This window comes from Littorina saxatilis, linkage group LG16, assembly GCF_037325665.1.
Source record: "Littorina saxatilis isolate snail1 linkage group LG16, US_GU_Lsax_2.0, whole genome shotgun sequence".
In the NCBI taxonomy this organism is placed as follows: Eukaryota; Metazoa; Mollusca; class Gastropoda; order Littorinimorpha; family Littorinidae; genus Littorina; species Littorina saxatilis.
Window position 1 is genome coordinate 43610844 of NC_090260.1, and position 13253 is coordinate 43624096.

General features: G+C 39.8%; 1 protein-coding gene and 1 long non-coding RNA gene across 2 annotated transcripts in view; both read left to right on the top strand.

Moving 5' to 3' along the window:
* The first annotated feature begins 2428 nt into the window (after nt 1–2428).
* Nucleotides 2429–5834, top strand: LOC138949648 (gastrula zinc finger protein XlCGF58.1-like). The gene has a single exon (XM_070321439.1). The coding sequence runs from the start codon at nt 2449–2451 to the stop codon at nt 3964–3966; it is 1518 nt and encodes a 505-aa protein (XP_070177540.1). The 5' UTR covers nt 2429–2448; the 3' UTR covers nt 3967–5834.
* A 5460-nt stretch (nt 5835–11294) lies between these two features.
* Nucleotides 11295–13253, top strand: part of LOC138949672 (uncharacterized) — a 16511-nt gene continuing 14552 nt past the window's right edge. The window contains exon 1 of the long non-coding RNA XR_011450390.1: nt 11295–11517. This is a non-coding gene — a long non-coding RNA (uncharacterized lncRNA). The remainder of the gene's footprint in view (nt 11518–13253) is intronic.

Genomic DNA, 13253 nt, shown 5'->3' on the forward strand with positions numbered 1-13253 from the left:
TTACTTGATACGGGTTTTAGATGCGGAGGTTATATTCACTACAGTTGCTAGGTTTTCAGGAGAACTTTTATGACTTTTGACATGTAAAATATTTTGGTATGTTAAAAATGAAGGGCCAAAAAGTTTTTTTCTACCCGTAAACTATTAGTTAAAAGAACAATGTTTCTCGCATTTTCTTGCACAGGTCTCTTTGGGCTTAAAGTCTTCTGTTGATGAAGAAAATTATCAAGTTTCATTGACTCCTTTTGCAAGGAGTTGAACACTGCAATTTTGCAAAAAATGTATTTGTATTACTGTCCTGGTAGGTTAGCATAAAAAGCAAGTGAGGTGAATATACCCAATCATAACTCACCAAAATGAATCAGCCAAGGTCAAAAGCTACCTGCCCAAATACAAAAGTTTCTTTCGTCGAGAAAACACACACACTTGTTCACACAGGGTTTAATGAATAAAAAGTCAACTTCATCAGTTTTGATTTAACTTTCTTGTGTCTCTTGGTCTTCATTTCACTTAAGTCAAAAAGTGTCTGCTGCTTTAAATCAAGCAGAAATAGGAAATTTTCAAACCAGCTAAATATAGGTGTTATATTCACCACAGATTGTCAAAAATCATCAGAAGCATAATACATTTCAGTTTGTGTTTAGTAATGAAAAGAACAATTACAAATTTATGAAAATGCAGAAATTGATGCTGACAAAACCTGCAATTGTTTTGTTATTTTGTAATCCGAATAACAGTAGACTTCCACTATGTGGTTTTTGTGGTCCAAAGAATGAGATAGCGATAAACGCGTTTCTAGATGTGTGGGGGTAATGTTGAGGCTGCGGCAACAACAAACAAACATAAAAATTCAAGTTTTGCCCCAAGTCACTTTTAAGGGAAGCAACTGACTTTTCTTCCTCTTGAGTTAGAGATAAAACGTGGTTATTCCCCTTTGCCCACGATTCCTTAAACCACTAAGCCTATGTTCCTGTGGTCGCAGGGTGTGTGTATTTAACTTGAGTAAACTCATCTGAGACGTTCGAAAGAACCCAGTCCTCTACGGAAGAAGATGACTTTAAAGACTCACTCCTTGTGAAAATGGTTTGGATCAGCATCTCAGATCAGGTCAGGCTTTATATGGGATAAGACCATCCCTTCACTTGGTTACATACTAACAATTCCTCACTGCCCCTGGTGAGTTGAAATTGCTGTACAGTGGAAACCACCGGCACGGTTGGCCTGGTGGTAAGGCGTCCACCCCGTGATCGGGAGGTCGTGGGTTCGAACCCCGGCCGGGTCATACCTAAGACTTTAAAATTCTTAATTGGGAATCTAGTGGCTGCTCCGCCTGGCGTCTGGCATTATGGGGTTAGAGCTAGGACTGGTTGGTCCGGTGTCAGAATAATGTGACTGGGTGAGACATGAAGCCTGAGCTGCGACTTCTGTCTTGTGTGTGGCGCACGTTATATGTCAAAGCAGCACCGCCCTGATATGGCCCTTCGTAGTCGGCTGAGCGTTAAGCAAGCAAACAAACAAACAGTGGAAACCTGATTTTCTTCGATTTTTGAAGGGTCTTAAATAAGGGTCCACTAAATAAAATGATTTCTTGAGAAGCCAGTGGTTGCATTTACGACATTTAATTTGATACATCAGCTAATGTCCACCATGCACAGGGACTACCCACGCTGTTCATTTCTGGTATGTGACCAAGTGGACAGATGGTCGTATTCCATGCAAAGACCGGCAAAATCTGAGATGGTGAGCCGAACTGTTTTCCTGAGAAGTTGTGTGCCTTTAAGTGACATCTTTTTCTGTCTTTTGTTAACGTCTCTTCTTTTCTTTCAGGAAGAGAATCTTTCTGTCTTTGGGAGTTGTGAATTTCTATCTTTCAGGAATGCTGTCTTACATACCTTCAGAAAAGGTATGTAAACATTTTTATCAGGAGACTTACACAAGATTTTTGAATTTTCTGTTACAGCACCAGCAGGTGAAGATTTTAAGACAGACAAAACAGTCAACGTGCAGATGGAGCGTACATCAGAAATACCAACATCGTCCAGTGCTGACAGCAACGTTGTTTGGGTGAAACAAGAGGCAGCTGAAATACCAACATCATCCAGTGCTGACAGCAACGTTGTTTGGCTGAAACAAGAGGCACCTGAAATACCAACATCGTTCAGTGCTCACAGCGACGTTGTTTGGCTGAAACAAGAGGCAGCTGAAATACCAACATCATCCAGTGCTTACAGGGACGTTGTTTGGCTGAAACAAGAGGCACTTGAAATACCAACATTGTCCAGTGCTTACAGTGAAGTTATTAGGCAGAAACAAGGGGCAGCAGAAATCCCAATTGATTTTGGAACCATTGCAGACACAGCTTCATTTTCAGAACAAGATTGGGGTACATGTTCTAATGATATCAAGCGTGAAAAAGACGGTGTGGGGGAGGGTGGAGCAAGGCCAGTGATGGAGGTCTCTGACAAGTGCAAAGAGGAGTGTTCATGCAATGCGGGGCAGGACTTCAAGACTGAGGCACTCCCAGCTGTGACCGAGACCAGCATTTCAGCGGCTGAAGACATCCCTGCAACAAATGTGTATGCGCATGGTGAGAGTTTTGTTTGTGGTGGTGTGGAAGTTGAAGAGGACAGGAAACCAGACATTGCACGTGACTGTGTAACGCAAACAGCATTTTGTCCTCTGTCTGCAGGCTGGTACTGTCAAGTGGAAGTTGAGAGTGTGGAACACAGTGGTAAAGATGAATTTCCTGGTTTGAAGAACAATTTGACAAGATGTGCACTCCCATGCAGTAAGAAACGACAATATGTCTGTTCCATGAGTGCAGTTATACATGATTCAAAGCGTCAAGTAAACAATCACATGTTGACAAGAGAAAGACCACATGCCTGCCTTAAATGTACAACAATATTTGGTCAAAATGGGGGTGTAAACAAACACATGTTAACACATACAACTGAACAGCCACATGCCTGTCCTCATTGTTCAAAGAAATTTGCTCGGAAAGAGGATTTGAAGACCCACATGTTGACACATACAGGAGAAAAGCCACACGCCTGTCCTCGTTGTTCAAAGAAATTTGCTTGGAAAAAAAATTTGAAGACCCACATGTTGACACATACAGGAGAAAAGCCACATGCCTGTCCTCATTGTTCAAAGAAGTTTGCTCGGAAAGAGGATTTGAAGACCCACATGTTGACACATACAGGAGAAAAGCCACACGCCTGTCCTCGTTGTTCAAAGAAATTTGCTCGGAAAAAAAAATTGAAGACCCACATGTTGACACATACAGGAGAAAAGCCACATGCGTGTCCTCATTGTTCAAAGAAATTTGCTCAGAAAGGGAGTTTGAACTCCCACATGTTGACACACACAGGAGAAAATCCACATGCCTGTCCTCATTGTTCAAAGAAGTTTTCTCAGAAAGGGCATTTGAAGACCCACATGTTGACACATACAGGAGAAAAGCCACATGCCTGTCCTCATTGTTCAAAGAAATTTGCTCGGAAAGAGGATTTGAAGACCCACATGTTGACACATTCAGGAGAAAAGGCACATGCCTGTCCTCATTGTTCAAAGAAATGTGCTCGGAAAGGGAATTTGAACTCCCACATGTTGACACACACAGGAGAAAAGCCACATGCCTGTCCTCATTGTTCAAAGAAGTTTTCTCTTAAAGGGAATTTGAACTCCCACATGTTGACACACACAGGAAAAAATCCACATGCCTGTCCTCATTGTTCAAAGAAGTTTTCTCAGAAAGGGCATTTGAAGACCCACATGTTGACGCATACAGGAGAAAAGCCACATGCCTGTCCTCATTGTTCAAAGAAATTTGCTCGGAAAGAGGATTTGAAGACCCACATGTTGACACATACAGGAGAAAAGCCACATGCCTGTCCTTGTTGTTCAAAGAAATTTGCTCAGAAAGGGCATTTGAAGACCCACATGTTGACACATACAGGATAAAAGCCACATGCCTGTCCTGATTGCAAAATGAAATTTGCTCGGAAAGGGGATTTGAAGACCCACATGTTGACACATACAGGAGAAAGCCACATGCCTGTCCTTGTTGTTTAAAGAAATTTGCTCAGAGAAAGGATTTGAAGACCCACATGTTGACACATACAGCAGAAAAGCCATGTCCTGATTGCAAAGGTAAATTTGCTCTGAAAGGGCATTTGAAGACCCACATGTTGACACATACAGGAGAAAAGCCACATGCCTGTCCTCATTGTTAAAAAAAGTAGGGAATTTGAACTCCCACATGTTGACACATACAGGAGAAAAGCCACATGCCTGTCCTCATTGTTCAAAGAAATGTGCTCAGAAAAAGAATTTGAACTCCCACATGTTGACACACAGGAGAAAAGCCACATGCCTGTCCTCATTGTTCAAAGAAGTTTTCTCATAAAGAGAATTTGAACTCCCACATGTTGACACATACAGGAGAAAACCCACATGCCTGCCCTCATTTGTAGTAAGAAATTTGCTCAGAAAGGGAGTTTGAAAAGCCGCATGTTAAGTCATACAGAACTGAAGAACCACTTGTTGACAACACTTACAGGTCCCTAACTAACGCAGAAGGGGATGTATTCCCTGTAGGCATTTTCCTGATTTCAGGGAATGCATTCAAAGAAAAACATTTTTGTCCTGTTTTCCCGTTGTTTTGCTTTGAATACATTTCTGGCAAGAGAGAGAGAGAGAGAGAGAGAGAGATCATATATATAGCACGGTCAATGGAGAATCTCGCTTAAAATCAAATGTGTTGCCAATGGTGTGGCTTATCCTGGAGGTATCCCACGAACGCTATACTGTAATCGACTTGAGAAATGTTCATGCCGATAATACATGATAAAGAAGGATTCTTTGTGCCCGATCACGGGCTACAGTTGGGGATGGAAGTTCACCAACAATTGGGAACATACTAACTAAAATACGGTGGGTGACATGGGCGCCCCCGTTTTTTGAGCTAACGCCACCCATGGCCGCTTTGGCCGGGTAGAAATTCTATAGTTTCCAAGTCTGTGGATAAAGCTCGCCTACGAAGATGACGTCGAAAGGCTTTGACGTCAATGCATATGACGTCATCCCCCCTCTTCGACCCCCCCGCGTGTTAGGGGAAAAAATTTACCCGATGCTCCCTAGCATGTCATAAAAGGTCATTGTTAAATGTTTCTTGTATAGAATATAGTCAATTTTTGTAAAGATTTTAGTCAAGCAGTATGTAAGAAATGTTAAGTCCTTTGTACTGGAAACTTGCATTCTCCTAGTAAGGTCATAATTTTTATATTGTACTACGTTGCAAGCCCCTGGAGCAAATTTTTGATTAGTGCTTTTGTGAACAAGAAACAATTGACAAGTGGCTCTATCCCATCCTCCCCCTTTCCCCGTCGCGATATAACCCTTCGTGGTTGAAAACGACGTTAAGCACCAAATAAAGGTATTAATAGGTAACATGCGCATTGAGTCGCCTTGTGTGGTGAGATATGTGCGCGATATAAATTCTCGGGCAATGTGTGTGTACTTTGTGCACGTGTCAGTGTTAGTGTGTGTGTGTAAGAGAGAGAGAGTGTGTGAGTGTGGTTATGTGTGTGTGTGTGTGTATGTGAGTGTGTACAAAAGAGAGTGGCTGTGCGTGAGTGTGTTCCGGAGTTTGTGTGTATGTTTGTAAAGGTGTGTGTGTGTCCGTATGATTATATGTGCGCATGAGTGTGTTTTAAGTTTGTGTGAGTGAGTAAATGTGAGTGAGTGAGCGTATGTCGTGTGTGTCACAGTGTGTGTCACAGGGTGTGTGTGTGTCACAGTGTGTGTGTGTGTCACAGTGTGTGTGTGTCACAGTGTGTGTGTGTGTCACAGTGTGTGTGTGTGTGTCACAGTGTGTGTGTGTGTGTCACAGTGTGTGTGTTACAGTGTGTGTGTTACAGTGTGTGTGTGTGTTTGTAAGGCTATGTGTGTTTGTGTGTGTGTGAGAGAGAGAAATTTGTCCTTGGCATTGCACTTCTCCTTAAGGCTGGAGTATACACCTGAGGCCAAATTTCAAAGTGGTTTGGCAGTTTTAAAGGTTTCTTTTTATGTTAGTTCAATGTTTGGTTTATCAGGACATAACAAAATGCATAGTGCTTGTCGCGCAACATTTTGAGATAACGACTGAAGTTTGAGCATAGGTATGAGATTTTGTCACGTAAACCCTACTGAAGAATATTGTATTGTGAATATGTAAGCAAAAAAACAATGGGATGATGAAGAAGAGAAATAGGGAAGCAAAATAGAACATCAAACATGGTGATTTTACAGGTGAATTTGGAGAAAAAAACCTTATGTATCCATTTTTGAAGCCCAATTTGAAGCATGGAACTCAGTCAAACATAAATTAAAAGTGTTACAGTGTTCAGAAATAGTGTTAAATAACAAGTTGAGTTATTATTATTATTATTATTGTGATAATTTTTATGCGCCTAATCTAGATATAGCCCTAGGCGCTTACATATTAATTTCTGCCGTTTGAAATGGAATTTTTTACAGACAGACAGACAAACAGACATTTTTTACACACAATATATAACGCATTCACATCGGCCAGTAAAGCTCAGTAGCCTATTAGGTGAGCATTCACCTTTCACGGCCTTTATTCCAAGTCAAACGGGTATTTGGTGGACATTTTTTATCTATGTCTATACAATTTTGCCAGGAAAGACCCTTTTGTCAATCGTGGGATCTTTAACGTGCACACCCCAATGTAGTGTACACGAAGGGACCTCGGTTTTTTGTCTCATCCGAAAGACTAGCACTTGAACCCACCACCTAGGTTAGGAAAGGGTGGAGAAAATTGCGGCCTGACCCAGGGTCGAACACGCAACCTCTCGCTTCCGAGCGCAAGTGCGTTACCACTCGGCCACCCAGTCCACAGTTATCCCTCTTCACCAATTGTAAAAGAAATACACCTCTTGTCGCGCAACATCTTGAACGGTGATGCTTTTACAACCCCCATTTTTCAGAAAAGAGTGCATATTATTTTCTAAATAAAAAAGCAAGGTAATCAGATGATCAAAAACTTCAGAAGATAAATAGGGAAGCAAAATAGAACATCGAACATAGTGATTTAACTGGTGAATTCAGAAAACACACACTTTTTTTCTCATTTTTGAAGCTAAATTAGAAGTTTGGAAGATAAAAAACATAAATTAAAAGTGCTAAAGTGGTTACAGTGTTCAGAAATAGTGTTAGATACCAAGTTGAGTTATCCCTCTTCATCACAGTTAAAAGAAACACACCTCTTGTCGCGCAAAATCTTGAACTGTGATGCTTTTACCACCCCGGCCCCCTCACCATTTGAACAAAAAAGAGTGCATATTCTCTTCACATTAGAAAAATTAGTTATAGTAACTGGACATGGTTAAAATACATCTTTTCTGTCAGTCCAAGGATTGCTTAGTCCATTAAAACAAACAGATTAGGATTTAACGCGCCCATTTTAAGATAAAAATAACATGATAATTGATATATCAGACTTTTTTATGCAATTACTACTGAAGATTTGTTTACATTTGACTGTGAATTAATTGATCAAAATTCCAGATGACTAATATAGGAACAAAATAAAGCATACAACATAGTTACTGTCCTGGTAATATGAAAAAAACCCACTTTTGTATCAGTTTTGAAAGTCATTTTCAAGCGAAGCCCCCATGAAGCTAAACGGTTTTTTTATGTTTCTGGATGGAAAGAAAGCCTCTCCTTGGAACGAAAAAGGTAAATTCGACAGCAAGCTGTATAACCAATGCAACCCCCCTCCCTCCCCCACCAATGTACATGCTTAAGCCAGGGGGGGGAGGGGGGGTGCGCAACCCCTGTAACCACACCCCCCCCCCCCCCCAGTCCGGCCCTGCACTGCGCCCTTCTCTTGTTAGTCTAAAATGAACAATTGCACATTGTGTCATTCACGCTTTTTCAGAAGCTATAAATAAACTCTGAAGAAAAAATTGTTGTGGCTTATTGTTTTCACTGTGTCGTAATTTAGAAAGTTGTTTGCTGAAATAGTAGTTCAAATTGCATAGCTCGTACTTTTTTTGTGACGAAAGATATGAATAACCCCTTTTTTTATTTGCAAAATGAAATGTACCCTAACAATGGTCGAGAATGCGGAACACACACACACACACACACACACACAGTGACACATACACACACATATACATGCAGACACACACACACACACACGCAGACATGCACACATACACTGGTACCCACGGGCAAACCCAAAAACATAAAGACACACACACACTTGTCTCTTCTTAGTATGTTTCATTACACTTTTGCTTTGAATATAACACTTTCTCTTTCATTTTCCCATCAGTTCTTTCATCCATTATACTAATTAATATGTGAACATGAAAATTACCCTTTCAAGAACATACAGGAAGACAAGTATTGCACAAGAAAGATGCACAACAACCATGTGTACAATATTTGGTCTCACATTTATATAAAAAATATTGATGACCTTGGAATTGATAGGCTATTTTTAGATTTCTGACCAAAAGTCGCCAAAAACATGACAAATTGTCTTTTTTCTAACCTAAACTATAAAAGATTTAAAGACAAGTATTGAAGACAAAAGATACAATGGGATATTGGCAACAAAATCTGTTCTCATTATTGTACAAAATTGTTGATTGTTATTGCTTTTTGTTTAGTTTTTGTGGATTTCACAAAGCGTACCGATTAAACGGCAACGCGTGTCAACGCGTATGAAATACTTCAGTTAAAGTATTAATTAAGGTTAAAGTATCCCAACAATTGTTTTACTCATTTTAATGTATAAAATAGAAAACCGAGCAATAATACATGCATGTAACATAACACTGACAGTGTAACCTATCCTTTTTCTTACCCATTTTTCACCAGAAAAAGAAATCCCTCCAGAATTAAATGTTCTACAAGTAAATACATAGATATAAACATATTTCATATCCAAAAATGTGAGTCCAAGTGATAAAGGGAAAGAATAAATAACAAGAAAAGACGTATGCAAGTAACTTTACACCAACTAGTGCTATTTGAAGGTGAAATAATTGTTATACAGCCAGTCTTAAAGGTGGTCGTCTACATTTTTGCTTTTTTTCAATAATCTTATGGTTAGATTTCGCTAAAAAGTTATGTCAGATGATGAATGAACCATGCGGAAAAAAGTTATAGGAAAAAAATATATGTAAAAAAAGATTTTATTTTTGGGTAGCGTGACTCACGCTTCCAAGATTTTGTTTTCTGTTAGCTGAGAACATGTGCTTTGCCTAAAAATACTGACCAATCAAATTCATGTCACTATGCTTATAGCCACTTTCTTTCTTTCTTTATTTGGTGTTTAACGTCGTTTTCAACCACGAAGGTTATATCGCGACGACTTATAGCCACGCCCAAACAAGTGCAGCAACAGTTTGACTCTGGAGCGCTGTCCACGCTTTTTTTAAAACGCACGAAATGCACGGGATTTGAGATGAGTTTTGCGCTTGGCCTTTTCCAAATAAGGATATCCTACTATGAGTACTACGCTGAAATAATACAATGAATTTTCAAACGGCTACACTGGCTTCATCTTTCCTGATCGAAAGGGGGTGTATTGTTGATATTTGTAGATAATAAACTCTGCATTTTAATGGTCAAATGGCGATTTCGGTATAAAAATGTAGACAAGGACCTTTAATCACTTAAATCGTACTAGTAATTGACGAAAACATTCTCTTTATATTGAATGACCTATTGAGTGCTTAAGACAGTGAAATAATTGAATTTAAGTGGATTCAGAGCCAGTTTTAGGCAACAAACAAAATATCCCGAATAAGGGAAAGGCAAACATATCCATTCCACTTTTGTTATTACTTCAGCTACACCTTAGTAATCAAAAGAGAAATACTCAAACAAAACAGCAAATGTTAGACAAAACATTGGGCAACAACCAAAAATGTCCTACCAACCAAACTTTGCTACCAACCAGCCTTTCCTATCTTTCAGATTGTAACTGGACAACAGCACAACATGAACTCAAAAACAAAACATGAAGCTGCTAACCACAGATGTGGCACTGACAGATGGAATAGAAGAGCCTCTGCATACATGAAAATCAATGACAGTTTTGAAATATTAACAAAACAGCGTTCCACCCACTCGTATTATTATTTTTTATTTTTATTTTTTTATAGTAGAGGGAATGCATCTAGGCTGGTTGACCTCATGCTAAACAAATACATGACAACAGTACAGCTTCAGACATCTTAGCGCATAGGAACAAAGGGCCACACATAGAAGTCTGTTTGCTTTCACACTGTTTCTTCAGGAAATGTACTTCTGCACCATCAGCAAAGAGGGCTTGAATCTGCAACACAAAATAACAAGAAATTTCGAGGTGATATTCAAAGCGTACCAGTTTCACATAACTAATCTCATGAAAATAATCAATTTGATTGAATTAAACATAAATTACCATGCATGTTATTGTTAATATATTCGTGGACATTTAAACAAAAACTAGGATCATCGGTACTGAAACAAAACAAAAAATAAATCCCCAGTGCCTCAATTCTCACAATTGTTTCTTCTTCCTGAATGTATTCAAGTCCTTGTACTCTTACCCCTGGAAATGCAGGTCACAGTATTGTCAGCTGAGTCCACACCACTCTGTTCTGTAAACTTCACTGGATGTTGTCTCAGTTGATAGTGTCCAGGGGGTGTACCTGAGAAGGAAGAAAATTTAAAAAAAATTAAATGCTGGACCGATTTGTGTTCTGAAATAGCATTCCTAATGCTGTTGATCATGTGTGTGTTATGTTACATTGTGATTCAAACACATAGTGTTAAAACTCATCCTAATACATATTATTCACTCTAACTGTCTTAGTCTGAAAACACTGACCTTCTTTGTGAAATTTTTTTACCGAGTTAAGTTACATTCAAGCAATAGATTAAGTGAGTTTTTGTTGACGTGTTTGTTGACCTGCATTAAACCATAATTATCTTGTTTGTCAAGCAGCCTTAAAAAAAAGCATCCACAGAAAAGATAATAAACTATGCTGACGGCAATTTTTACTCATACATCTAACTTAACACCGAATAATCCCTTAGTCTATGATTATGTTTGTGTTATGTGACATTCAAACACATGTTTAAAAATGCTTGTACTAATTTATCCACTCTTTGAACATTATAGTGTGCAATTAGTGTGCGCAAAAATGTTAAATTCTTCAAGATACGTTTGAAAGTAACTTTACACAAAACCTATAGTGTCATGTTACATGCAAAGAGAATTTATGTCACAAAGGAGAGGGTAGGACCTTGCCTTCGTTTGGTAGCAGACGAACTTTCTGTTGCGGGCACAGGAAGTACTATAATAGAACAAGGCATGATGGACTTGATGTTCTAACACTTCCGCCCAAACTATTTCTAGTCGAACAGCCGAGAAATTTTTGCTGAGGAATTGTTCCCGTGACTGCACCATCACTCAGGTTTCACCTTCAACTGTGAAATGCAAGTATTTCTTTTCCTTTTAATCACGCATTTTACGTTTGTTAATCTAAGCTCGGCGGTGCGAGGGTAAATTCATGTGAATCGTCCTCTCGAGTCGAGCATGGGTTAGGTTGGAGTCTTTGTTGCAAACAAGGCTCGGAAATGGAGAGATCGAGCAAGGTGTTGTTCATAGGGCATTCACACGCAAGACGTGTGGGCGAATTTGTGAAAAACAAAAGGGTAGATAGTCGAGTGCATAGCAACTTCAACGTAGCGAGGGCGAAAGTGTATTTTTGTGGCATTGGCGGTGCTAAGACTAGTATGGGGCAAGCTAGGAAAAGATAACTCTCGCTGCAAACCACGCCCACTCAAAAATCCGTTCGGCGATTTGGCTCCGGACCCCAGGGTCAGGTTACGGCAAAGTACGTCGTATTGAGTGGTTGGTTGTGCACGATACTGACCGGTACCACTAGCAGATACATAGGGCGAGAGGTACATCAACATTTTTTTCGCAAGGTCGCGAGAATTCTATAAAAAAAATATTAAAATAAATGCAAGCGAACTTTTGTCATTTTTTACATTTAGTCAAGTTTTGACTAAATGTTTTAACGTAGAGGGGGGAATCGAGACGCGGGTCGTGGTCTGTGTGTATCTGTGCGTGTGTGTGTGTAGAGCGACTCAGACTAAACTACTGGACCGATCTTTATGAAATTTGACATGAGAGTTCCTGGGTATGATATCCCCAGACGTTTTTTTCATTTTTTTGATAAATGTCTTTGATGACGTCATATCCGGCTTTTCGTGAAAGTTGAGGCGGCACTGTCACGCTCTCATTTTTCAACCAAATTGGTTGAAATTTTGGTCAAGTAATCTTCGACGAAGCCCGGACTTCGGTATTGCATTTCAGCTTGGTGGCTTAAAAATTAATTAATGACTTTGGTCATTAAAAATCTGAAAATTGTAAAAAAAATGTATGTTCATCTTATTCTCCGTCATTTTCTGATTCCAAAAACATATAAATATGCTATATTTGGATTAAAAACAAGCTCTGAAAATTAAAAATATAAAAATTATTATCAAATTTAATTTTTGAAATCAATTTAAAAACACTTTCATCTTATTCCTTGTCGGTTCCTGATTTCAAAAACATATAGATATGATATGTTTGGATTAAAAACACGCTCAAAAAGTTAAAACGAAGATAAGTGCAGAAAAGCGTGCTATCCTTCTCAGCACAACTACTACCCCGCTCTTCTTGTCAATTGCTCTTCTTGTCAATTTCACTGCCTTTGACATGAGCGGTAGACTGACGATGCTATGAGTATACGGTCTTGCTGAAAAATTGCATTGCGTTCAGTTTCATTCTGTGAGTTCGACAGCTACTTGACTAAATGTTGTACCGGCACGGTTGGCCTAGTGGTAATGCATCCGCCCCGTGATCGGGAGGTCGTGGGTTCGAACCCTGGCCGGGTCATACCTAAGACTTTAAAATTGGCAATCTAGTGGCTGCTCCGCCTGGCGTCTGGCATTATGGGGTTAGTGCTAGGACTGGTTGGTCCGGTGTCAGAATAATGTGACTGGGTGAGACATGAAGCCTGTGCTGCGACTTCTGTCTTGTGTGTGGCGCACGTTATATGTCAAAGCAGCACCGCCCTGATATGGCCCTTCATGGTCGGCTGGGTGTTAACCTTCGCCGGCACTCGTTATCGACTACACACGGACGCACTCGTGGGTCCGTGTGGACCCAGAAGGGTGTT

What these genes read in the sequence shown, in the direction of transcription:
- LOC138949648 (XM_070321439.1), top strand. Translation starts at nt 2,449, where the DNA reads ATGGAGGTCTCTGACAAGTGCAAAGAGGAGTGTTCATGCAATGCGGGG.